Here is a 25,300-nt window from a genome sequence, read left to right on the forward strand (position 1 = left end):
TCGCGCATCATGTTCAAATCATCTATAAGTTACTTTGTTGAGCTTCACATTTAACTTTAGATACTTTAGGATGATGTGGACATGATGCGCAAAAAATGCTAATACTGGTACCATGACTTGAATCTGATTTGCCAGGGAAACTAAACCAAATAATGGATTGCTGTCATACCATAGACTGCTTACATGGTAAGGAAACCAATGTGTCATTTTGTAATTTGGATGAACTATCCCTTTAAGTAAGAAGTCTCTTTCATGGGGTTGATCCTGTTTTAATGTAATATTTTATCTGAATGCTTTTCACTACTACTCTATACTGTATAAATAATTTTATCAGAACTTTCTCCTGAATGTATTAGTACAACATTTTTCTACAAAATAAACATACAAAATAAACAATGACGTACTGTACATATTCACACATTATCACACTGTCTCTCTTCCAGAGGGTGTCTTGTTCTGTACTTACATCTGAGTTGAAGCGAAGTTGACAGATGTTACAGGAAATCACTTGTTTTTTCTTCAGAGGGATGGGGACCCCAAATGTGTGGTTTATTACAGCTTTCTGCACGGGATCCATCTGGAAGACAAGAAGACAGGAGTGCAACTGTTAAGTGTCGAACCGACACTGGAGAGATAGAGAGATATAGAGAGCTCTCTTCCATCTAACTAACACATTAGCTGGTTTCCACAGACTAGCAGCACCCCAAGATCAGTGGAGAGTGAACACCTTGAAGGAGGACAGATGGTAGCCTGGTAGTGTTCACTACCCAGTGACGCTCATCTACAGAGAAAGGTGTTAAAGACATACAGTGCCTTCGGAAAGTATTCAGACCCCTTGATTTTTTCCACATTTTGTTACATTACAGCCTTATTCTAAAATTGATTAAATAAAAACAACTCCTCAGCAATCTACACACAATACCCCATAATAACAAAACATATTTGTATTTTTTTTAGCAAATGTATTAAAAATAAAAACAGAAATAACTTTTTTACATAAGTATTCAGAACCTTTGCTATGAGACTAGAAATTGACCTCAGGTGCATCTTGCATTTCATTGATCATCCTTGAGATGTTTCTACAACTTGATTGGATTCCACCTGTGGTAAATTCGATTGATTGGACATGATTTGGAAAGGCACACACCTGTCTATATAAGGTCCCACAGTTGACAGTGCATGTCAGAGCAAAAACCAAGCCATGAGGTCGAAGGAGCTCCGAGACAGGATTGTGTCGAGGCACAGATCTGAGGAAGGGTACTAACACATTTCTGCTGCATTGAAAGTCCCCAAGAACACAGTGGCCTCCATCATTCTTAAATGGAAGAAGTTTGGAAACACCAAGACTCTTCCTAGAGCTGGCCGCCCGGCCAGACTGAGCAATCATGGGAGAAGGGCCATGGTCAGGGAGGACTAAAATGGTCCTCCCACACAGACAGTGTGGTGAAGAAGATGCAACAGCGCCTATTCAACCTCAGGAGGCTGAATACATTTGGTGTGTCACCTAAAACCATCACACACTTTTACAGATGCACAATTGAGAGCATACTTTAGGGCTGTATCACCGCCTGGTACGGCAGGACACCTACAGCACCTGATGTCACAGGAAGGCCAAGAAGATCATCAAGAACAACAACCACCCAAGCCACTGCCTTTTCACCCCGCTACCACCCAGAAGGCGAGGTCAGTACAGGTGCATCAAAGCTGGGACCAAGAGACTGAAAAACAGCTTCTATCTCAAGGCCATCAGACTGTTAAACAGCCATCACTAACATAGAGAGGCTGCTGCCTACATACAGACTTGAAATCATTGGCCACTTTAATAAATGGATCACTAGTCACTTTAATAATGCCACTTTAATAATGTTTACATATCTTGCATTACTCATCTCATATGTACAGTATATACTGTATTTTATACCATCTATTGCATCTTGCCTATGCCGCTCTGTCATTGCTCATCCATATACTTATGTATATATTCTTATTCCATTCCCTTATTTAGATTTGTGTGTAGTAGGTAGTTGTTGTGGAATTGTTAGATTACATGTTAGATATTGCTGCACTCAGCACTAGAAGCAAAAGCATTTTGTTACACTCGCAATAACATCTGCTAACAATGTGTATGTGACCAATAACATTTTATTTTATTTGACCAAGAACCTGATGGTCACTCTGGCAGAGCTCTAGAGTTCCTCTGTGGAGATGGGAGAAACTTCCAGAAGGACAACCATCTCTGCAGCACTCCACCAATAAGGCCTTTATGGTAGAGTGGCCAGATGGAAGCCAGTCCTCAGTAAAAGGCACATGACAGCCCGCTTGGAGTTTGCCAAAAGGCATCTAAAGGACTCTCAGACCATGAGAAACAAGATTCTCTGGTCTGATGAAACCAAGATTGAACTCTTTGGCCTGAACGCCAAGCGTCACATATGGAGGAAACCTGGCACCATCACTACGGTGAAGAATGGTGGTGGCAGCATCATGCTGTGGGGATGCTCAGGACCTCAGACTGGGGCAAAGGTTCACCTTAAACAGGACAACAACCCAAAGCACACAGTCAAGACAACACTAGAGTGGCTTCGGGACAAATCTGAATGTCCTTGAGTGGCCCAGCCAGAGCCCGGACTTGAACGTGATGTGCAAATATGCAAACATTTCTAAAAACCTGTATTTGCTTCTTCATTATCGGGTATTGTGTGTAGCTTGATGAGGGGGAAAAAACTATTTGTGGAAAAAGTCTAGGGGTCTGAATACTTTCCAAATGCACTGTATTTGATGCTCTCTCTCCTACCTCTTGCTAGCTCACATAGAATATTATGAAATCTGGATTACACAGAAGAGAGAACAGATACAAAAATCTGTCGAGATGCAAGTCGTTCTTGGCCAGAGAGTCAGCTATTCTACCATTCTATCTATGCCATTAGTTATTCTATCCAATTAGAGACATGAAAAGACATGAGCCAGGCAGGGGCTAAATCCATTATATAGTGGAAGAAACACAAAGTACCTGAAGAACTTCCTGGAGTTCATGAGGGATTTCCAGTTTGGAGAGGGAGAAAGAGCGTGTTGCATGTGGGGTCTGAGCTATATGCACCCTGTTCTCTCTCCAGGGTCATAAATACACCTGCTTTTGATTCTTCTGAGTAGATCAAAGCTAATTGTTTGCCTGCTATTTGTATGCCTGCTTGTATACCTTCCAGCTGAGCATTTTTTATGCATTCGCATATTGCCTATATGATTTGGTACATAATTGGTCTAGCCTATGTGTCAGAATTAAACAAATTCTAGTAATCGCCTTTCAATCAATCAATCAAATGTATTTATGAAGCCCTTTTTACATCAGCCAATGTCACAAAGTGCTGTATAGAAACCCAGCCTAAAACCCCAAACAGCAAGCAATGCAGAAGCCTTTGAGTGTGGACTGTATTATTATGCATACTGGGTGGACTGGGACGGTTACCTTATGCTATGCTCCAAACTTTCTATCCATGAGTCTGGGAGAGAACGTATAGGCCTAGGCGATGCTGTTGGTTCATTGATTGTGCAGGTCGCCTTACGGATTTAGCCTACAATTATAGTGAATTTGTATTTGATTTTGAATAGCCAATTAATAGGGCATTTCTATATTTTCATAATTAATAGGCTGACACATTACCTTTAGCTACAGAATATCTCACCTCTGTGCGTTCAATCTCCTCTCTCTCATTCATTCCTTTCTCGAGCGTGCAAAGATAGGGGCCAGTTTAATAAAATATGTTTGGTTGTGATTTTTTTTGTATTTTTCACTTAGTTTCCCAAAGTAAGCACTGGGTAGCTGCAGGAACAGGGTTGGAGAGCACATGCCATACAGAGTTGGGTGGAATATCACCTGTTGCACAGCGAGAGGCTGCGTGCTCCTCAAAAAGTGGTTGATGCGTGAAGTGAAATTAGTGTTTTTATAAGCCCAGACATTTCTATATGCAATCCTGTGTGAAAGTAGAGTTTTGATGGTTGCCACTAAAAAAAAGAGGAGCCCAGCTCTTACTATATTTATTGCTCAGCTGCTCAGGTATAAAACCGGAGTAGCCTAACTGGCATGATTTAAACTGCGGGAAAGTGGCCTCCATTAGCTATACGAGTGCATAAGGATGACATGTCTTTTTCCCTCTGCCCCGTTCTTACCCATTTGAAAATGACCATTCTAAATCAAAAACAAATTGTATGTATTAGTGAAGACATGATTAAATTGAGAATACTCTGATGGGTGGAAATATGATCACTTCATGAGAGAACAGGGTGTGCAGTCTAAGGCAAGGAACAGATGGCAACATTTTTTGGTAACTTTTTCAAATAGTCAATAGCCTATAATCACATATATTTTTAGATTTTGGATAATTCATAACAGTGTCTGTATTTTTCTAAATCTAGTCTATAGGACATGTTTCAAATTATCACTTTTACGCTCAACACAGCCACTTCATATAAACATTCGCTCCAGAAAAATATTATTTGTATTTTATTCAGCTAAGTTCAATTATATAATTCTTACAATAAAACCATATAATTATAATATAAAATAATGGCACAGACTTATAAGCAAATCTTGTCTGCTAAATTAACTAGCCTACAGACCGCTGCTCCCAAGTGGCTAGCACTAAGGCACCTCGTCTTTGTGCTAGAGGCGTCACTACAGACACCCTGGTTTGAATCCAGGCTGTATCACAACGGGCCATGATTGGGAGTCCCGTAGGGCGGCGCTCAATTGGCCCAGCATCGTCCGGGTTTGGCCGGTGTAGGACGTCATTGTAAATAAGAATTTGTTCTTAACTGACTTGCCTGGTTTAATTGTTTAAATGTACAGCCTATGGCATGGTATATAGCCAGATAACATACAGTATGCCAACTCATATTCGGTTAATCTGAAATACATTTTCTTCATATCATAATGTTTCTTTAGACATGCCTAAAATAAATTCTGGATTTATTGTGATGGTGTATGGATTTATTATACTTCTTAAAATGTACTGTAGATGTTCCAAAGGCACACATCTGTGGCTTGTATGCGTGGAGGCCTGGAGATGCTAAACATGTTTGTGTTAATTAACGGGCAATTACCATGAAACCGGCAGTAATTTGCATGACAATAACTGTCTGACAAATTTCATGACCACCACTGCCCTAATCACACCACAATACCATACATACCACACTACAACAACACAACCCTAGAAAAGTGACTTTATTTATCATTCAGTGACTGATAATTACATTCCAGTGACAAGCAGGCAGAGAGAGCTGCAGGGGTAAGGGCAGGCAGGCATGGCCAGAGCCAGAGCCAGGCTGTTCAGAATGGCTGTCACTGTCCAAGGAATTTCAATTACACCTTGTTGTCATCCCTTGTTCACCACATCAACGCAAATAATAGGAAATCACTTCTGGTAAACAAATAGTAAACAAATAAACCTCACAACCATAGCTGCGGGAAAAATTGGAATAATTTTTTACAATTAATAAACAAACAAAAAAGCGGACCAATATAGCCGTCTGTAGCACAGGCAATAAAAACATTGCATCAGCGCCACCACCAAACATCTTCCCACAGCACGCAACCCATCTCACTCTATCACTATACAGGTTCATTAAATACAGCAGGTAAAACATACTATAGTGTAGAGTAGATACAGTATGCTATCATAAATAATAATCAATTCAGCATGTCGATTCAGCATGTCTCAGTGTGCCAGTGTCACAGGCCTGACTAACAAGGACTGAAAATGCACTAATTCATTGTGGTTGACATGTCTCTTACCAAGTGCACCTTCTCTGATGAAGGTAATCACAGACTGAAAGCTTAGCAAATCAAAACAAAAAAATTGCATCTGATGAAATGTGCAGATACTTTTTCCACTTGCCAATTGTTCTTTCAATAGCCTAAATATTGTGTTTCATGGATTATATAATGAAAGCAGCTGCAGAGGTAAACAAAGACATCAATTCACCATCTGTAGGTTTTGTATTCCTGAATACACCGAGTTTCTGACACCTGCAGAGCGGTTTGTTCTCAACAGGTTTATTGATTCAGAACACACAGTAGTACAGTTACTACAGAACAGAACAGTGATGCTGCAACAATGAAGAAATCAGCCTGGATATGTTCCAACACCATACTCCCTCATTCTCAATAAAAGGTTTACGATATGAAAATAAATCTCTTTTAACAACAGAAGCCTAAAGGCTGCTGGAAGCAGAACATTTATTTTATTCTAAATGTTTTATTTTTTGGAAACATTAAGAGAGATCTGTCCACCACTGTTTACCTCCATTCCTTACATAACCATTATGACTTGGAATGGCTTGGAATGTCCTGTAAGAGCTCTGTATGCTACACCTGTCCTTATGATCATTGCCATGTTTAAGGAGTTGGCAAGATAGTACAAACAGATCTGGGATCATTCTAATGCATGCAGCACTTGATATAAACAATGTTACAGAATTAGCATTGAACCTGTTTATCCCAATGGTGCTAATAACAGCCTGTCTGGATTGGGTTATAGAGCACATTTGATGTGTGTGTTCGCACGTGCGTGGGTTCGTGTCTGCGTGTATTTTTGTGTGGAGCCTCACTGTTCTTCACACTGAGTTGATGGGCACAGACACTAATTATAAATAGACACCCGTTCGGTGATATGACCAAAATAAACATGATTCTGCTTCACAAATTGCACCCTATTCCCTTGACAGTGCACTACTTTTGACCAGGACCCATAGGGCTCTGGTCAAAAGTAGTGCACTACATAGGGAATTGGGTGCCATTTTGGACGAAACCTTAGAGTGTGAATGCCTGTACAGGAAAAGCCTTTAGATTCTGTGCTGTAGTAGCCTGGTCCCAGATCTGTTTGTACTGTCTCACTAAGGCCTATGTCATTGTGTTTGGTGTGTCAATGACCATAGGAGTTGGCAAGACAGCACAAACAGATCTGGGACCAGGCAATTACTGTAGCCCTTTCAAGAGGGAACCTCGGTTGTAGTAATCATACTTCTGAAAGGCAGAATAGGGAAAAGCTCCGCAGTGAGACTATAGCTCAGATTCTAATGTCATAGTCAGGCTTCGGAGCATATTGTTGTTTTTATTGTCACTGTGGTTTTCTAGTGTCTTCCCATTGTTTCCAACCAGACAGAACCTCAGCAGAACACTCAATAAACAAAACGCATTCTAAATACTTGTGTTTCTGTTCTGTTCTGTCACTTTGTATCGTATATTATTCATTACACTAGGAAATATTGAAAACCTTTTTCATCTACCCTGAGAGCTCATGCTTGTCAAATCACTTTTGTTTACACAGAATAGGCTACCGCCAACAGCACGTGTACTGTAAATAGCTTGGGCTGAATAGCTGTCTGTAAAAGGGAACAGAACTTGGCTACAGTAAAGCTAATGGCAAACAGGAGGATGAAAGATGGTAGCGTCCTAAATGGCATGACATTGCCGATATAGTGCACTTCTTTTGACCAGAGCATTGTTGGCCCTGGTTAAAAAGTAGTGCACTTTATAGGGAACAAGATGCCATTTGGGACACCATCAGTGTGTTATATTCTGAAATTAGTTTTTTCTTCAAAATGTCTTGAAAAATAAATGTCCCTGGATTAACTTGTGGAAAATATTTCATGTTGGTGTCATCATTATAGGTACACTGTATAATCAACATCACTCCCACCAACATGAACTCATCAACTCAGTGCACTACCGCTTAATAGTCAACGACAGCAGTAGAGCCATTATGTCAGGTTTAGATGGGTCTGTCTCAGCTAGTGGAAACACACTGGACTGTGCTGAGATAAACTGGAGCAAGACCTGGGTTCAAATACTATTCGAAATCTTTCAAATACTATTGTGTGTTTGCTCTAGCCTTGTCTGGTGGACAGGGTTGGGACGTTTCATGTTTCTGTTGGTTCTATGGAATCAGCCAACCTCAATCAAGCACAGATAGAGTATTTCAAATGATTTTGAGTAGTGTTCAAATCCAGGTCTGAGCTGGAGACCAGCGCTGTGAGGCAGAGTGTTCCTGACAGTTTGCCGTGACCACAGGCGAAGATCTCACTAACTTTGCTAAAGAGTGTTGTCACATCGGTCCATGGCAGGTCTGGGAACACAGGCATTAGCTGGTGAGTCCTCTTGCCTGCCTCTCAGTCCCTCTCATAAGAATAGTGTTCTGTCTGACTCCGCAGGTTGGAGAAGACATATAAATAGAATGGAAAAAGGGTTCAAAAAGGGTTCTTTGGCTGTCCCCATAAGAGAACCCTTTTTGATTTCAGGTAGAACTCTTTTTGGTTCCAGGTAGAACTCTTTTGGGTTCCATGTAGAATCCTCTGAGGAAAGAGTTCAGCTGAAGAACCCTTTTAGGTTCTAAATAGCACCTTTTTTTCTCTAACTCTCTCAGTCGATTTTTCAGGATATGTCATATTTCCACCTGCCACATCAACTGTCAAAGTGAGATGTATTTTTGGCAAGATAAAAGAAAGAATCGATTTTTATTCCACCATTAATTTTTGGAGGAGTGAAATCGATGCCTTGACGATGCACTGCAGTGCTTTCTCTCTCTCTCTCTCTCTCTCTCTCTCTCTCTCATTCTGTCTCACTCATACTTCTGTTGTGCATTTGCCGTTAAGATTCTTAAGATTCAAACAAGAACACTGAAATCTAAGATCAATAAACTACAAGTACACAAGATGAAAGGACTAGCATCCAGGGGGTGCATCAATCTGCCTCACACTACAGAAACAGGAGATGGTCTCCTGTCCTATGGGACACTCTGGCTCGGGCAAGCATTACTTACAAGAGATGAAAGCAGCGATTTCTTACCGTGTTAAAATTAGGGAAGAGTCCCACAGCAGAGGACGTGTCCACTTGGTGGAAGGGCATAAAGGGTTTCATATCCAGAGTGGACGGCATCATCAGAGACGGAGTCCGCACCAGCGCAGGCAGCGTGTTGCTATGGCATGAACTTCCTGTGGAGATGGAGAGATAGCGAGAGAGAGAAAGGGAGGGAAATGGAGAGAGATGAGACAGAGAGATGAATAGGGAGATAGATGGAGAGAAACATGGAGAGAGAGGGACAGAGAAATGGAAAGAGAGGGAGAGAGAAAGAGGGAGATGGAGAGAGAGAAATGGAGAGAGAGAGAGAGATGGAGACAGAGAGATGAATAGGGAGATAGATGTAGAGAAACATGGAGAGAGAGGGACAGAGAAATGGAAAGAGAGAGGGAGAGAGAAAGAGAGTGTGGGTAAAGGGAAAAACGGAGAGAGAAACATTAACACATTTGAGGGTGGTGGGATGTAGGGTTTCTATACATAACATACACAAGAAGCTAACATGCAGAGAAAAGAGCAGCACACACAGTGGCTGTGGGGAGCGCTGTGGCAGAGAATAGTGGAAAGTAACTCATCATGTCTTAAATGAAGCAGGACAAACATCTCCACTGTCTCATAGGCTAGGCTAAGAAGTGGTGTGAATGTGACAAGAATATGAGCACCTATTTGAAGTTGGTGTGTATGGACATGGTATGGTGTGATGCGAGTCAGCCTGGCAGGTAGGCTGGAGGAATGGGGTAGTATGTTGGGGTAAAGGGATGGATCTAGGAGAATAATTATGAGTCTGGGACTGGGGAGATGATCTGGGGCATAGGATGGGAATGGGAATAGGGCTAGAGCAGCGAGCTCGAGCTGGGGCTTGCTTGGGATGGGGCTGGCTGGGGAAAGAGGTTGGGGCTGAGAGCATGGCTCTGTGAACTGCCTAATGCCTGCCTGCATTATCCTGGGCTCTGTGAGAGAGGATGCTGCAGATGTAAACCTGCAGGGGGTTTATTCAGAATTTACAACATCATTCCCAACTAAACTCTGCTGCTTACCTGATAAATCACACAGCAGACTAGTTATATCCTGCTCCCTCAAACCTATAATAACCTAGATTATTCTCCCGTAAAGGGGAATATATGATTTGGATACGTTGGATTTATGTAATACAACAACTCAAAATATGTTTCACTCTTCAGAGCAGGAATCAAGTACAAGTATTCAACATGGGTTGATCGAATGAAAGATAATTATTTGTAAGGACCACACAGACAGGACATGCTCTCAACACATTACTACACTAGACACACATCTTCACTCTCTCACTACCACAGACATAAACAACCATGTTGACACTGTTACAGATACAGTACATCAGTTCTTACATCTAGTTTTAATGACTAGCCCTGGCCTGAGGCACAAGGGGAGTGTTGTAGTGTGTGAATGAAGGGCAGGCAGGCAGGTAGGAGGCAGGCAGGCAAGAGGCAGGCAGGCAGAGACTGAAGTGGACTGGCCTCCAGACTCAAGCTTCTACTACCTTTTCTGTCGGCGCCGACAGAGAGGGTGGCCTCGCTTCTAGTCCTTAGGAAACTATGCAGTATTTTGTTTTTTCATGTATTATTTCTTGCATTGTTAGTCAAGAAAATCTTAAGTGTTATTACATACAATCGGGAAGAGCTATTGGATATCAGATCGAAGCCAACTTACCAGCACTATGACCAGGAATACGACTTTCCCAAAGCGGATCCTTTGTTCGAACTGATTCCAGAGGCTGACCTAAAACAACGTCGCCGCAGAAGAGGTAGACGGAGCGGTCTTCTGGTCAGACTTCAGAGGCGTGCACACCACCCACCGCTTCAGATTATATTACTCGCTAATGTCCAGTCTCTAGATGACAAGGTAGACGAAATTAGGGCAAGGGTTGCTTTCCTGAGAGACATCCGGGATTGTAACATTCTGTTTCACAGTAACATGTCTCTCTGGGGACATGCTGTCGGACTCGGTACAGCCACCGGGATTCTTTGTGTGTTGCGCCAACAGGAATAAATATCTCTCCAGGAAGAAGAAGGTTGGTGTAATTGAAGGTGTAAAGGTGTAATTGTAACAACATACAGGAACTCAAGTCCTTCGTTTCACCTGACCTAGAATTCCTCACAATCAAATGCCGACCGTATTATCTCCAAAGAGAATTCTCGTCGGTTATTGTCACAGCCGTGTATATCCCCCCTCAAGCCAATACCACGGCGGCCCTCAAGGAACTCCACTGGACTATGTAAACTGGAATCCATATATCCCGAGGCTGCATTTATTGGAGCTGGGGATTTTAACAAAGCAACTTTGAGAACAAGGCCACCTAAATTCTATCAGCATATCGATTGTAGTACCCGGGCTGGCAAAACTCTGGATCACTGCTACTCTAACATCCGCTATGTTACGCGGGGCGGAGTAGGTGAACCCAAATGCAGACTCAGATGACTAGACAAGGATAGGTAACCAATGTATTTATTAAAAAGCGGGAGAGGAGATGGGGTGCAGTCCAGGGGAATCTTGGGTGGGTAGTAGGGAATCCGGACTGAGGCTGAGGGAAAGGAGATTAGGAACTGGGTAAGCAGGTCTGGAGCGGAATCCAATTAAGCAGTAGAGCGGGGATCCAGGGCAGGGAAGCAGGACTGAGGAGACGAGGGACTGGAGACAGGTACCAGAGAGCATACGGGACCGTAGTGGAGAGAAAAAGCAGCGTGCGGCTAGGGAAAAAAGGCACAACAGGATAACAAAATCTATGCAGCAACAAACAGCTAGAAATGCAGACTGACTGAGTAGAGGCTACAATCTGGCAGCATGGAAGTGGCAGGGCTGAGTATTTGTAGGGTTCTTGATTATGGAACAGGTTGCAGCTGGTGGGAATCTGCTCTGCTTCCAGCACACCTGTCTCCACTCACACAATCACATGCACAGAGAGAGAGAGGGAGAGCACTGGGGGAGTGGTGGTAGGTTAGGGAGGTCCAGGATGAGAAGTAAAGGGCGTGGCAGGAGCAGATGTAACACGCGATGGATACAAGGCCCTCCTTTGCCCTCCGTTCGGGCAAATCTGACCACAATTCAATTTTGTTTCTCCCCTCGTATAGGCAGAAACTCAAACAGGATGTATCTGTGACAAGGACCATTCAACGCTGGTCTGACCAATCGGAATCCACGCTTCAAGATTATTTTGATCACGCATATTGTGTGTAGATTGATGAGGGGGAAAAAAACAATTGAATCAATTTTAGAATAAAGCTGGAACGTAAGAAAATGTGGAAAAAGTCAAGTGGTCTGAATACTTTCCGAAGGCACTGTATATCTATTACATTGTGTTTTCAGATCTATAAAAGGTTCATAACGACATAATTGTGTTTGTTCTCATAAGAAAGAAATCAACAAGTGTTATTGACTCAGTGCCATGTTCTTTTGTTGCTTTGTTGTTGCTGGTACGGCTTTGTAAACGTTAGCTCCAAAAACATCACTGCTATGAACTGGGGTGCCTGTTTCAAAGGTCTCGCATGTGTTTCTCATCAAAGTCTTTATTATGGGTTAACAAAATAACCATGTTTGAGTAAGCAGCACAGATTAAAAAATCAGTTTTCGCTTCCAAAGATACACATTTTCATTGTCATTTAGATGGGTATCTGTACAAGTTCAGACTGATGCAATAAATAATAATAAATAGTAATAAAACAAACCCATGAATTTTAACACTGAAAGTCAACTGTGTTTATATAATTTCTTCCTGGGAAAAGGGATTTCATCCTTTACTGTTTCATGGCATCAGACATTGTATTCTACCCAATCTTTTTTATGAGTTGTGGTATTGGATTCAAGTGAAGTAAACTACAGAATGTGTGGACATCAGTGATTTAAGGACATAACAAGTGTGTGTGCCATAGTGTAGAAGGCCGTATTGAAGAGGTTTCATTTTGACAATGAGAAGCCTATGGCATGAAGTTGGACAAGCCAGTCTGGACAAAACGTTTGAGATTATTTACTTTTACATCACATGAGCAAAGCATGAGTTACTGATTGTGTGATGCTAATGTTTATTGGTTTCTTGGTCTTGGGATGATCATAATGTTGGGGGTCGGTTGCCAATGTAAGATGTCTGTTCTCGTGCTCATGCAGTTATAATGAATTGACAGCCGACACATTGACAGCAGACACATACAAATCCAATTACAAACTCAATTCCAAACAATTTCATTCCTGTCAACACTGGAAATATCTACACAAAGAGGTTCTAACCATCTGTCTTCTATGACAACATGATCACAAGACAGTTTATCTTTTCCAGTATAGATTGCAGTATTACATTACATCTCTATATACTGTACAATATAAAGTCAAGACCCTCAGTAGATCTGTATCTCCATGTTAAACATTGGTTTCATCACAGTGATCTCCTGCATAGCTTTATTAAATCACAATGTCTCTTGATGGATGATCTAATTTCTATGAAATTAGCTGGAAGAGTTTCCCTGCTGTGTCAGCTACTAACACAGATACCGTAGATAGAAATGTTATATTCTCTTGGCGTTGTACACAGTATGATTAAGTATTTTTTACATTTTTTATTTAACCTTTATTTAACTAGGCAAGTCAGTTAAGAACAAATTCTTATTTACAATGGCACACCACCCCAGCCAAACCCGGACGACGCTGGGCCAATTGTGCGCCGCCATATGGGACTTCCAATCAAGGCTGGATGTGATACAGCCTGGATTTGAACCAGGGACTGTAGTGACACCTCTTGCACTGAGATGCAGTGCCTTAGACCACTGTGACACTCGGGAGTATGTATTTGAAGCAATAGCTTGATTTTGTTCTCCTTTTTGAAAAATGTTCTTCAAAGTAGCCATCCTTTGCCTTGATGACAGCTTTGCACACTCTTGGTATTCTCTCAACCAGCTTCACCTGGAATGCTTTTCCAACAGTCTTGAAGGAGTTCCCACATATGCTGAGCACTTGTTGGCTGCTTTTCCTTCACAATGCGGTCCAACTCATCCCAAACCATCTCAATTGGGTTGAGGTCGGGTGATTGTGGAGGCTAGGTCATCTGATGCAACACTCCATCACTCTCCTTCTTGGGCAAATACCCCTTACACAGCCTGGAGGTGTGTGGGGTCATTGTCCTGTTGAAAAACAAATGTTAGTCTCACTCTGCGCATACTATATGGGACGGCGTATCACTGCAGAATGCTGTGGTAGCCATGCTGGTTAAGTGTGCCTTGAATTCTAAATAAATCACTGACAGTGTCACCAGCAAATCACCCCCATAACATCACTCCTCCTCCTCCATGCTTCACAGTGGGAACCACACATGCGGATATCATCCGTTCACCTACTTAGCGGCTCACAAAGACACGGCGGTTGGAACCCCAAATCTCAAATTTGGACTCATCAGACCAAAGGACAGATTCCCACCGATCTAATGTCCATTGCTCGTGTTTCTTGGCCCAAGCAAGTCTCTTTTTATTATTGGTGTCCTTTAGTAGTGGTTTCTTTGCAGCAATTCGACCATGAAGGCCTGATTCACAAAGTCTCCTCTGAACAGTTGACGTTGAGATGTGTCTGTTACTTGAACTCTGTGAAGCATTTATTAGGGCTGAAATCTGAGGTGCAGTTAATTCTGATGAACTTATCCAGTGCAGCAGAGGTAACTCTGGGTCTTCCTTTCCTGTGGCGGTCGTCATGAGAGCCAGTTTCATCATAGCACTTGATGGTTTTTGCGACTGCATTTGAAGAAACTTTCAAAGTTCTTGAAATTTTCCACATTGACTGACCTTCATGTCTTAAAGTGATAGCTGTCGTTTCTCTTTGCTTATTTGAGCTGTTATCGCCATAATATGGACTTGGTCTTTTACCAAATAGGGATATCTTCTGTATACCACCCCTACCTTGTCACAACACAACTGATTGCACAACGCAATATGAAGGAAAGAAATTCCACAAATTAACTTTTAAGAAGGCACACCTGTTAATTTAATGATGCTGGTTGAGAGAATTCCAAGCGTGTGCAAAGCTGTCATCAAGGCAAGGGGTGGCTACATTGAAGAATTTCACATTTTAAATACATTTGTTTATTTGTTTTAAATTTTCGCCTAAAATGACATACCCAAATCTAACTGCCTGTAGCTCAGAACCTGAAGCAAGGATATGCATATTCATATGCATATTCTTGATATCATTTGAAAGGAAACACATTGAAGTTGGTGGAAATGTGAAATTAATGTAGGAGAATATAACACATCAGACCACATTTTTTGGGTTACCACATGATTCCATATGTGTTATTTCATAGTTTTGATGTCTTCACTAGTATTCTACAATGTAGAAAATAGTAAAAATAAAGAAAGACCCTTGAATGAGTAGGTGTGTCCAAACCTTTGACTGGTACTTTATGCTTGGCATCGATGACTGTACTGACGTAGAACACAAGAGCAGATGCTTGTCTGAATGCTGTCAGATGCTGTGAAAAACTCATTTCATTCTAGTGAGAAAATCTCACTAGAGTGAAACGCCATGAGATGCTAATTCCTTGAGGTGTTCAGTCTGAGATCGAGAGCGTTCAAAACTTCAAACTTTGCTCCCTCTCCAACACAGGTGGCGTAAGTCTGTTTGATCGACATCCAGCCTACCAGTGTATATTTTACCTGTATTTTACCTTGACTGTAATTAATCTTGGTGGTTGTACAGTCGTCTCAAATAAAACTGTGAAGGACCCCGGCGTTACTCTGGACCCTGATCTCTCTTTTGACAAACATATCAAGATTGTTTCAAGGACAGCTTTTTTCCATCTGTGTAACATTGCAAAGATCAGAAATGTTCTGTCCAAAATTGATGCAGAAAAATGTATCCATGGTTTTGTTACTTCTAGGTTAGACTACTGCAATGCTCTACTTTCCGGCTACCCGGATAAAGCACTAAATAAACTTCAGTTAGTGCTAAATACGGCTGCTAGAATCCTGACTAAAACCAAAAAATGTGATCATATTACTCCAGTGCTAGCCTCCCTACACTGGCTTCCTGTTAAGGCAAGGGCTGATTTCAAGGTTTTACTGCTAACCTACAAAGCATTACATGGGCTTGCGCCTACCTATTTTTCCGATTTGGTCCTGCCGTACATACCTACACGTACGCTACGGTCACAAGACGCAGGCCTCCTAATTGTCCCTAGAATTTCTAAGCAAACAGCTGGAGGCAGGGCTTTCTCCTATAGAGCTCCATTTTTATGGAATGGTCTGCCTACCCATGTGAGAGACGCAGACTCGGTCTCAACCTTTAAGTCTTTATTGAAGACTCATCTCTTCAGTAGGTCCTATGATTGAGTGTAGTCTGGCCCAGGAGTGTGAAGGTGAACGGAAAGGCACTGGAGCAACGAACCGCCCTTGCTATCTCTGCCTAGCCGGTTCCCCTCTCTCCACTGGGATTCTCTGCCTCTAACCCTATTACAGGGGCCGAGTCACTGGCTTACTGGTGCTCTTCCATGCCATACATAGGAGGGGTGCGTCACTTGAGTGGGTTGAGACACTGACGTGGTCTTCCTGTCTGGGTTGGCGCCCCCCCTTGGGTTGTGCCGAGGCGGAGATCTTTGTGGACTATACTCGGCCTTGTCTCAGGATGGTAAGTTGGTGGTTGAAGTTATCCCTCTAGTGGTGTGGGGGCTGTGCTTTGGCAAAGTGGGTGGGGTTATATCCTGCCTGTTTGGCCCTGTCCGGGGGTATCATCGGATGGGGCCCCAGTGTCTCCTGACCCCTCCTGTCTCAGCCTCCAGTATTTATGCTGCAGTAGTTTATGTGTCGGGGGCTAGGGTCAGTCTGTTATATCTGGAGTATTTCTCCTGTCTTATCCGGTGTCCTGTGTGAATTTAAGTATGCTCTCTCTAATTCTGTCTGTCTTTCTTTCTTTCTCTCTCTCTCTCAGAGGACCTGAGCCCTAGGACCATGCCTCAGGACTACCTGGCATGATGACTCCTTGTTGTTCCCAGTCCACCTGGCCGTGCTGCTGCTCCAGTTTCAACTGTTCTGCCTGCGGCTATGGAACCCTGACCTGTTCACTGTGATTACTATTATTTGACCAATGCTGGTCATTTATGAACATTTGAACATCTTGGCCATGTTCTGTTATAATCTCCACCTGGCACAGCCAGAAGAGGACTGGCCACCCCTCATAGCCTGGTTCCTCTCTAGGTTTCTTCCTAGGTTTTGGCCTTTCTAGGGAGTTTTTCCTAGCCACCGTGCTTCTACACCTACATTGCTTGCTGTTTGGGGTTTTAGGCTGGGTTTCTGTACAGAACTTTGATATATCAGCTGATGTAAGAAGGGCTATATAAATACATTTGATTTGATTTGGTTGTGGTTGCATATCAAATGGCATCCTATTCCCTATTTGGTGCATTACTTTTGACCAGAGCCCTCTGGTTAAAAGTAGGGCACTATATAGGGAATGCAGTGCCATTTTGGTCACAGCCTGTATTTTCAGAGAACACTATGTTCGGCTGTCAAATGACCTAGTTGTCTCATGGGTGGAATGTCAAATGTTTCATAATTTCATAATTAATAAACATGATTTTTTTTTAAACTGTGTTTATGATAAAGAGTTTTGTTATATTTCAGTTATCTGTGATGTATTAAAAGTGTAATATTGGGATGTAAGCTCAGAATTGAATACATTTCAACTCTATATCTGATATGTAAGCCCATAACCATGTGTGTGAGGTGTATACTTTTGCTTCAAAGTAGATTTATTTAAGTCTACTAAGAAACACTCTGTGTGACCCTGATTTAGCCCACTGCAGTACTAATATGCTTATGTAAAAAATAAGTTAGGAGGATCCCCCTCCTGCAGTTAGTGTTATGATGCCTTATGGAAAGACTTCAGAGGTCCACTGCAGAGATCCTTAATGGCTCATTTAATCTTTAAGTCTGATGCTGCTTTCTCAAACAGCCAGACTCAAAGAGTCTAGTCAGAGAAAGGGATAGCCAGAGAGCGAGATAGAGAGAGATAGAAAGAGAGAGAGAGAAAGAGAGAGATTGATAGAGAGAGAGAAAGAGAAAGAGAGATAGAAAGAGAGAGAGAGAGAAAGTTGGAAAGAAAGAGAGAGGGAGAGTGAGAGAGTGAGAAAGAGAGAGAGAGAGAGAGAGAGAGAAAGAGAAAGAGAGAATGAGAGAGAGAGAGACGCAGAGAGAGAGAGGTAGTGAGCTCATGGGCTCCTGAGTTCTTCTGCAAAAAGATAGAATTACAGTTGGATAAATGTATATAAACTTGAATTTTTTTTGCAAGGACTTATTCAGGATACTAAACTCAACATCACAACCTTCAATACAAATCAAAATTCCATACCTAAAACCTTGATTTTGGACTAAATTACTTGAATGGACTATTACTACCAAGGACTATCAAGAAAAAACATCTAACAAACCAAAACCTGCAGAAGAAACACAGCGGAACCTGGAAATACCATCCAACACAAAACTGACTGAGTATTGTTCAGTCTGAACCTACTTCTGGAGCTAAAAAGTAAAAGACAATCTCTAGGTAATTTTGTTATATAAAGCTTAATAAATAAGGCTACTAAGCTACCAAGCTGCTAGGACAGAACTGACCAGGCTGCAACTTCAATTAGCACTGAAGTGTGAAGTGAGAGGTGTGAAAATTCTTGAGCCTAACAATGGCAGGAGAGTTTCACAGCACCCCTCACCCAAATGCAGAGACCTTTGAAGCCCCCATGGCTTATCCCTTATCCCTGTCATTACAATACAGTACTCTGTATATATTAAAAATAACACTGCACGAAATATGTACTAAAAAATATCCTCAAGGACAATCCAGAGACACTATTTGCTGAATGCTACAAAGAGGGGAACGTAAGCAACTTCATTTTCCACACAGACCACCCCCTTTCATGGCACAGTGCTTTAAGAGCACATTACCCCTATATCAAGAGAGAGGGTATTGGCCCAGGGTGGAAACTCAGAATACTAGACATTGAGGAAATTGAAACAACCTCTGTCAACGTGTACAAGTCTGGGACAGTAATGGTGCAGGGAATCCTCATGCAGTTCCAGCAGGACTTTTACGGGATCAAAGAGAGAGCACAGCAGGAAAAGCTGTCTCTCTGTGATGACTCCCCCATCCTGAGTGAGTCTGATCACACCTCTTCAAACTGTTCTGCAGACAAGGATAGTCACCCCCCCAGCACTGAACACACCCAGGTCCACAACTGCACTGCTCCTCCATCATTGAGAGAGATACATTCACAGAGCTGGAGAGAGACATGGTGGTGCTCAGAAAGCTAGTACACACAATCTAGACAGAACAAACCCACAAAACAGACCAGCACAACTGCTAATTTGGTATAGAGCACACCTAACACACTCTCTTAAATTTGACAAAAAAGGAACATTTTATATCTGGCAAGAAATAATAAGAAAATGATCACAACAGAGAAAAATGTCCTCATGTGTGCTACTGATATCCCCCTATTAGAATCCCCATACTTTAACGATGACAGCTTCTCCCCGCTAGAGGGGGATATCAACAATTTCCAGGCCCTGGGACATGTACTAGTCTGTGGCAACCTAAATGCCATAACTGGACAAGAACCTGACACCCTCAGCACACAGGGGGACAAACACCTACCTGGAGGTGACAGCATTCCCTTCCCGATGCCCCCCTTGACACAGCTACGACAACATAACCAACACAAATGGGTCACAACTCCTGTAGCTCTGTCGGACACTGGGAATGTACATAGTCAATGGTAGGCTTCGAGGGGACTCCTATGTTAAGTACACCTATAGCTCATCTCTTGGCAGTAGTACTATAGACTACTTTATCTAAGAGACTACTGACCTCAACCCAGAGTCTCTTAGAGTGTTCACAGTCAGTCCACTGACACCCCTATCAGATCACAGCAAAATCACACTCTACTTGAACAGAGCTATGCTCAATCATGAGGCATCAAAGTGAAAGGAACTGAATAATATAAAGAAATGCTATAGATGGAAGGAAAGTAGTGCTGAAATCTACCAAAACACTATTAGGCAACAACAAATTCAATCCCTTCTAGACAATTTCCTGGACAAAATGTTTCACTGTAATAGCGAAGGTGTAAACTTAGCAGTAGAAAATCTAAACAGTACATTTGACCTTTCAGCTTTCCTATCAAATCTAAAAATGTAAAGCATACAACCTAAATAAGTGTAAAAAATTGACAAATGGTTTGATGAAGAATGCAAAAACATAACAAAGAAATGGAGAAACTTATCCAACCAAAAACATAGAGACCCAGAAAACATGAGCCTACGCCTTCACTATGGTGAACCACTAAAACAATACAGAAATACACTACGGAAATAGAAGGAACAGCCCGTCAGAAATCAGCTCAATGTAAATGAAGAATCCATAGAATCTAACCACTTCTGGGAAATATGGAATACTCTAAACAAACAACAACACAAAGAGTTATCTATCCAAAATGGAGATGTATGGATAAACCACTTCTACAATCTTTTTGGCTCTATAACATAGAACAAAGAACAAACAGAAAAAACATATACATGATCAAATACAAATGTTTGAATCAACTATTAAAGACTACAAGAACACACTGGATTCTCCAATTACATTGAATGAACTACCTGGCCTGATGACTCCTTGCTGTCCCCAGTCCACCTGGCCGTGTTGCTGCTCCAGTTTCAACTCTTCTGCCTGCGGCTATGGAACCCTGACCTGTTCACCGGACCTGCTAACTGTCCCAGACCTGCTGTTTTCAACTCTCTAGAGACAGCAGAAGCGGTAGAGATACTCTGAATGATCGGCTATGAAAAGCCAACTGACATTTACTCCTGAGGTGCTGACCTGTTGCACACTCGACAACCACTGTGATTATTATTATTTGACCATGCTGGTCATTTATGAACATTTGAACATCTTGGCCATGTTCTGTTATAATCTCCACCCGGCACAGCCAGAAGAGGACTGGCCACCCCTCATATAGCCTGGTTCCTCTCTAGGTTTCTTCCTAGGTTGTGGCCTTTCTAGGGAGTTTTTCCTAGCCACTGTGCTTCTACACCTGCATTGCTTGCTGTTTGGGGTTTTAGGCTGGGTTTCTGTATAGCACTTTGTGACATCAGCTGATGTAAGAAGGGATTTATAAATACATTTGATTGATTGAATGAACTACAGGACAAAATACAAACCCTCCAACCCAAAAAGGCCTGTGGGGTTGATGGTATCCTAAATTACATTATAAAATATACAGACCCCAAATTAAAATTGGCTATACATAAACTCTTTAACATCATTCTCAGCTCTGGCATATTCCCCAATATTTGGAACCAAGGACTTATCACTCCAATCCACAAAACCTCTGCATTATCATTAACAGCTGACTCCTACATTTCCTCAGTGAAAGCAATGTAGTGAGCAAAAGTCAAATTGGCTTTTTACCAAACTACATTATGACAGACCACGTATTCACCCTGAAAACCCTAACTGACAAACAAAACAAGACAAAGGCAAGTCTTCTCATGCTTTGTTGGTTTCAAAAAATCTTTAGACTCAATTTGGCATGAGGGCCTACTATATAAATTGATGGAAAGTGGTGTTGGGGGAAAAAAATACGACATTGTAAAATTCATGTACACAAACATCAAGTGTGCGGTTAAAATTGGCAAAAAAAACACATTTCTTTTCACAGGCCCGGGGGGTGAGACAGAGATGCAGCTTAAGCCCCAACCTCTTCAACATATATATCAATGAATTGGCGAGGGCACTAGAACAGTCTGCAGCACCAGGCCTCACCCTACTATAATCTGAAGTCAAATGTCTACTGTTTGCTGATGATCTGGTGCTTCTGTCTCCAACCAAGGAGGGCCTACAGCAGCACTTAGAACTTCTGCACAGATTCTGTCAGACCTGGGCCCTGACAGTAAATCTCAGTAAGACAAAAATAATGGTGTTCCAAAAAAGGTCCAGTTGCTAGGACCACAAATACAAATTCCATCTAGACACCGTTGCCCCAGAGCACACAAAAAAAAGAAATACAGGTAACTTCCACAAAGCTATGAACGATCTGAGAGACAAGGTAAGAAGGGCCTTCTATGCCATCAAAAGGAACATAAAATTCGACATACCAATTAGGATCTGGCTAAAAATACTTCAATTAGTTTAACAGAACGTATTGCCTTTCATGGTTGTGAGGTCTGGGGTCCGCTCACCAACCAAGAATTCACAAAATGGGACAAACACCAAATTGAGAATGCATGCAAAATTCTGTGTACAATGTAAAACACCAAATAATGCATGCAGAGCAGAATTAGGCCGATACCCGCTAATTATCAAAATCCAGAAAAGAACCGTTAAATTCTACAACCATCTAAAAGCGGAAGGGCTTCAACAACCTTCCATAACAAAGCCATCACCTACAGAGAAATTAACCTGGAGAAGAGCCGCCTAAACAAGCTAGTCCTGGGGCTCTGTTCATAAACACAAACAGATCCCACAGAGCCACAGGACAGCAACACAATTAAACCAAACCAAATCATGAGAAAACAAAAAGATAATTACTTGACACATTGGAAAGAATTTACAAAAACAACAGAGCAAACTAGAATGCTATTTGGCCGAATACCTGACCACTGTGACTGACCCAAAATTAAGGAAAGCTTTGACTATGTACAGACTCAGTGATCATAGCCTTGCTATTGAGAAGGGCCACCGAAGGTGGACCTGGCTCTCAACAGAAGACAGGATATGTGCACACTGCCCACAAAATGAGGTGGAAACTGTGCTGCACTTCCTAACCTCCTGCCAAACTTATGACCATATTAGAGACACATATTTCCCTTAGATTACACAGACCCACAAAGAATTCAAAAAACAAATACAATTTTGATAAACTCCCATATCTATTGGGTGAAATACCACAGTGTGCCATCACAGCAGTAATGTGTTACCTGTTGCCACAAGAAAAGGGCAACCACTGAAGAACAAACACCATTGTAAATACAACCTATATTTCTGTTTATTTATTTTACCTTTTGTACTTTAACTATTTGGCCATCAATACAACACTGTATATAGACATAATATGACATTTGAAATATCTTTATTATTTTGGAACTTTGTGAGTTTAATGTTTACTGTACATTTTTTATTGTTTATTCCACTTCTGTTTATTATCTATTTCACATGCTTTGGCAATGCCCTTAAATTGAAATTGAGAGATAGAGAGAGAGTCAGAGAGAGAGGGAGAGAGAACTGGAGTCAGTCCGAGTCAGAAAGAGAGTTAGATACAGTATTTAAATCAGCCTGACCCAAGCTTCATGTCTGTTTCATCTTCTTGTCTGGGTCCTGGGAGGGAGGAGGGAGTCTCAGAGCAACCCCACTATCCTGTCTTTCATTGCATTGCATTGCATTGCCTTGCAAACCCCCCTTGTGTTATGTATACCTGTTGTATTATGGTACTTGGAGTTTGTAGACTTGTTACGTGTTTGAGTTGTAACACTCAAAGCTCTGATCTCATCTGTCTCCATCTGTTTCTAATACTATCTCAATAAAGCTTCCAAGTAGGAAAAAAACAACATGATGGTTGAGAGATGACAGTTGTGACATTTTCTGCTCTGATGGAGTGACGGGTTTGACCCTCCTGTGGTGCATTATGGGCGCTTTCGGCACACCTCACAAACTAGCCATCATTTCCTCCCTCCCTGCTCTCCTCCACTCCACTCTGATTACAGTTGACAATGCCAAATAAAATGGAGCGTGTTGTGAAATTGCTCTTTTCCCGAAAGGCTACCCAACCCCATATCCTCTCCACCCTCCTTATCAAGGCTGGGAGCACATATTCTCTGTGACTCTGGCAAATTAAAGACAAGATGGAAACATTAATGGTTATTTATCATTATACATTATGCAGACTGTAGATGTTCAATTAGGCTTCAACAATAAGACCCTCTGTTGCATTTGATATCAAGAAAATACTACACAGATCCATTTGAAATATAGATATAAATAAGTATAAAATGAAAATGCTTTTATGTTATGGCAACAAAAATTAAGCTTATAATTGTTCTAAACAAGAATAGCATTATCATAGTAATAGGAGAATATAAATAGGAATCTAATCTCATCCTATTGTGAGAAGGGAAATGTGCCTTTGTGGTTGCAAGCCGTTAGGCATATCATATTCATTTTCAACCTTCAATTGTTTTTCCACAGCCAGTGAAATCATATCACTAAGAAGGGAAAATAAAATTATAGGACTACAGTCCTCGTGTATTACACTGTTAGCTAAGGTTCATGGCCAGCACATCTTAGGATAGAAGTTTCGACTAGGCACTGATCTAGAATCAGCTTGCCCTCCCCAAACCCTAACCTTAACCATTAGAGTAGAAAACCAAATCTGACCTTAAATCAGTGTCTTAGGGCAACTTTATTTTACTCCGGTCAGGACACAGCTACACACAGCTATTATTGGAAGGCTGTCGACCCAGGCATCTATTCCTTTTATAAACAGTTACGTATATGTGTGACACAGTCCCACACAGATGGTGACATAGATTGGGGCCAAGGCTGAGGGCCAAGACATGAGGGTTTGTTTCTCAATGGGGAAAATGATCTGTCTAAGAATCTGTCTTTGCCAACCAAGTGAGATTGAATCACAATCTAATTCACTATATTGGAAGCACAACCTATGGACCAGTTGTGTGTAATGGGAATTTTATGGGGAAAGGGACATTACCTATCAATAATCTTCTTGGTTGGCTCAATCTCACCCTGGCTTGCAATTGTGGTAAAAAAAGCCAAATGCTTCTCATTCTCTGTTCCATCGAGTGTTCTTTCAGTGGGAAAAGAAAAACGTTTTTGTGCCATGAAAGGTGTTCTTTCGAGGCTTTACCATCGAGTCCCTCCACAGCCCTAGACATTGACCACTTAATGATGACACCTCTTAGATGTGGATCAGGGCAACTATTGATGCTTGTGGCTATTCCAACATGATTAACATCTACAGGTTAAGGACTGAGCAGAACCATTTCGGAGACGTCATTGCTTTGGCTTTGAGTGTGTGTATGTGTGTGGGTACCAGTGGAGGTTCCTCAGAGGACGAAGGACATGACCATACTCCTCAGTGAATTTCATAAAAATAGTGAAACATAAAAAAAATATCCTATACTAAATATAGTCACGTTACCAAATAATTGATTAAAACACACTGTTTGCAATGGTCTACAGTAGCCTCAACAGCACTCTGTAGTGTAGCACCATGGTGTAGCTGGAGGACAGATAGCTTCCATCCTCCTCTGGGTACACTGACTTCAATAATAAACCTAGGAGGCTCATGGTTCTCACTCCCTACCATAGACTTACACAGTAATTATGACAACCTCCGGAGGACATCCTCCAACCTATCAGAGCTCTTGCAGCATGAACTGG

At 41.8% G+C, this 25,300-nt stretch overlaps 1 protein-coding gene across 4 annotated transcripts in view; it reads right to left on the bottom strand.

Moving 5' to 3' along the window:
* LOC106586462 (zinc finger protein 385B) overlaps positions 1–25,300 on the bottom strand; it is a 170,701-nt gene that overhangs the window by 38,242 nt on the left and 107,159 nt on the right. For all 4 annotated transcript variants that reach the window (XM_014173811.2, XM_014173809.2, XM_014173810.2 and 1 more), the window contains 2 exons: positions 8,840–8,985; positions 467–577 (listed from right to left, as the gene is read on the bottom strand). In XM_014173811.2, coding sequence (XP_014029286.1) covers positions 467–577; positions 8,840–8,985 — 257 coding nt within the window. The remainder of the gene's footprint in view (positions 1–466; positions 578–8,839; positions 8,986–25,300) is intronic.

Source organism: Salmo salar, chromosome ssa25 (assembly GCF_905237065.1).
Source record: "Salmo salar chromosome ssa25, Ssal_v3.1, whole genome shotgun sequence".
NCBI classification, from domain to species: Eukaryota; Metazoa; Chordata; class Actinopteri; order Salmoniformes; family Salmonidae; genus Salmo; species Salmo salar.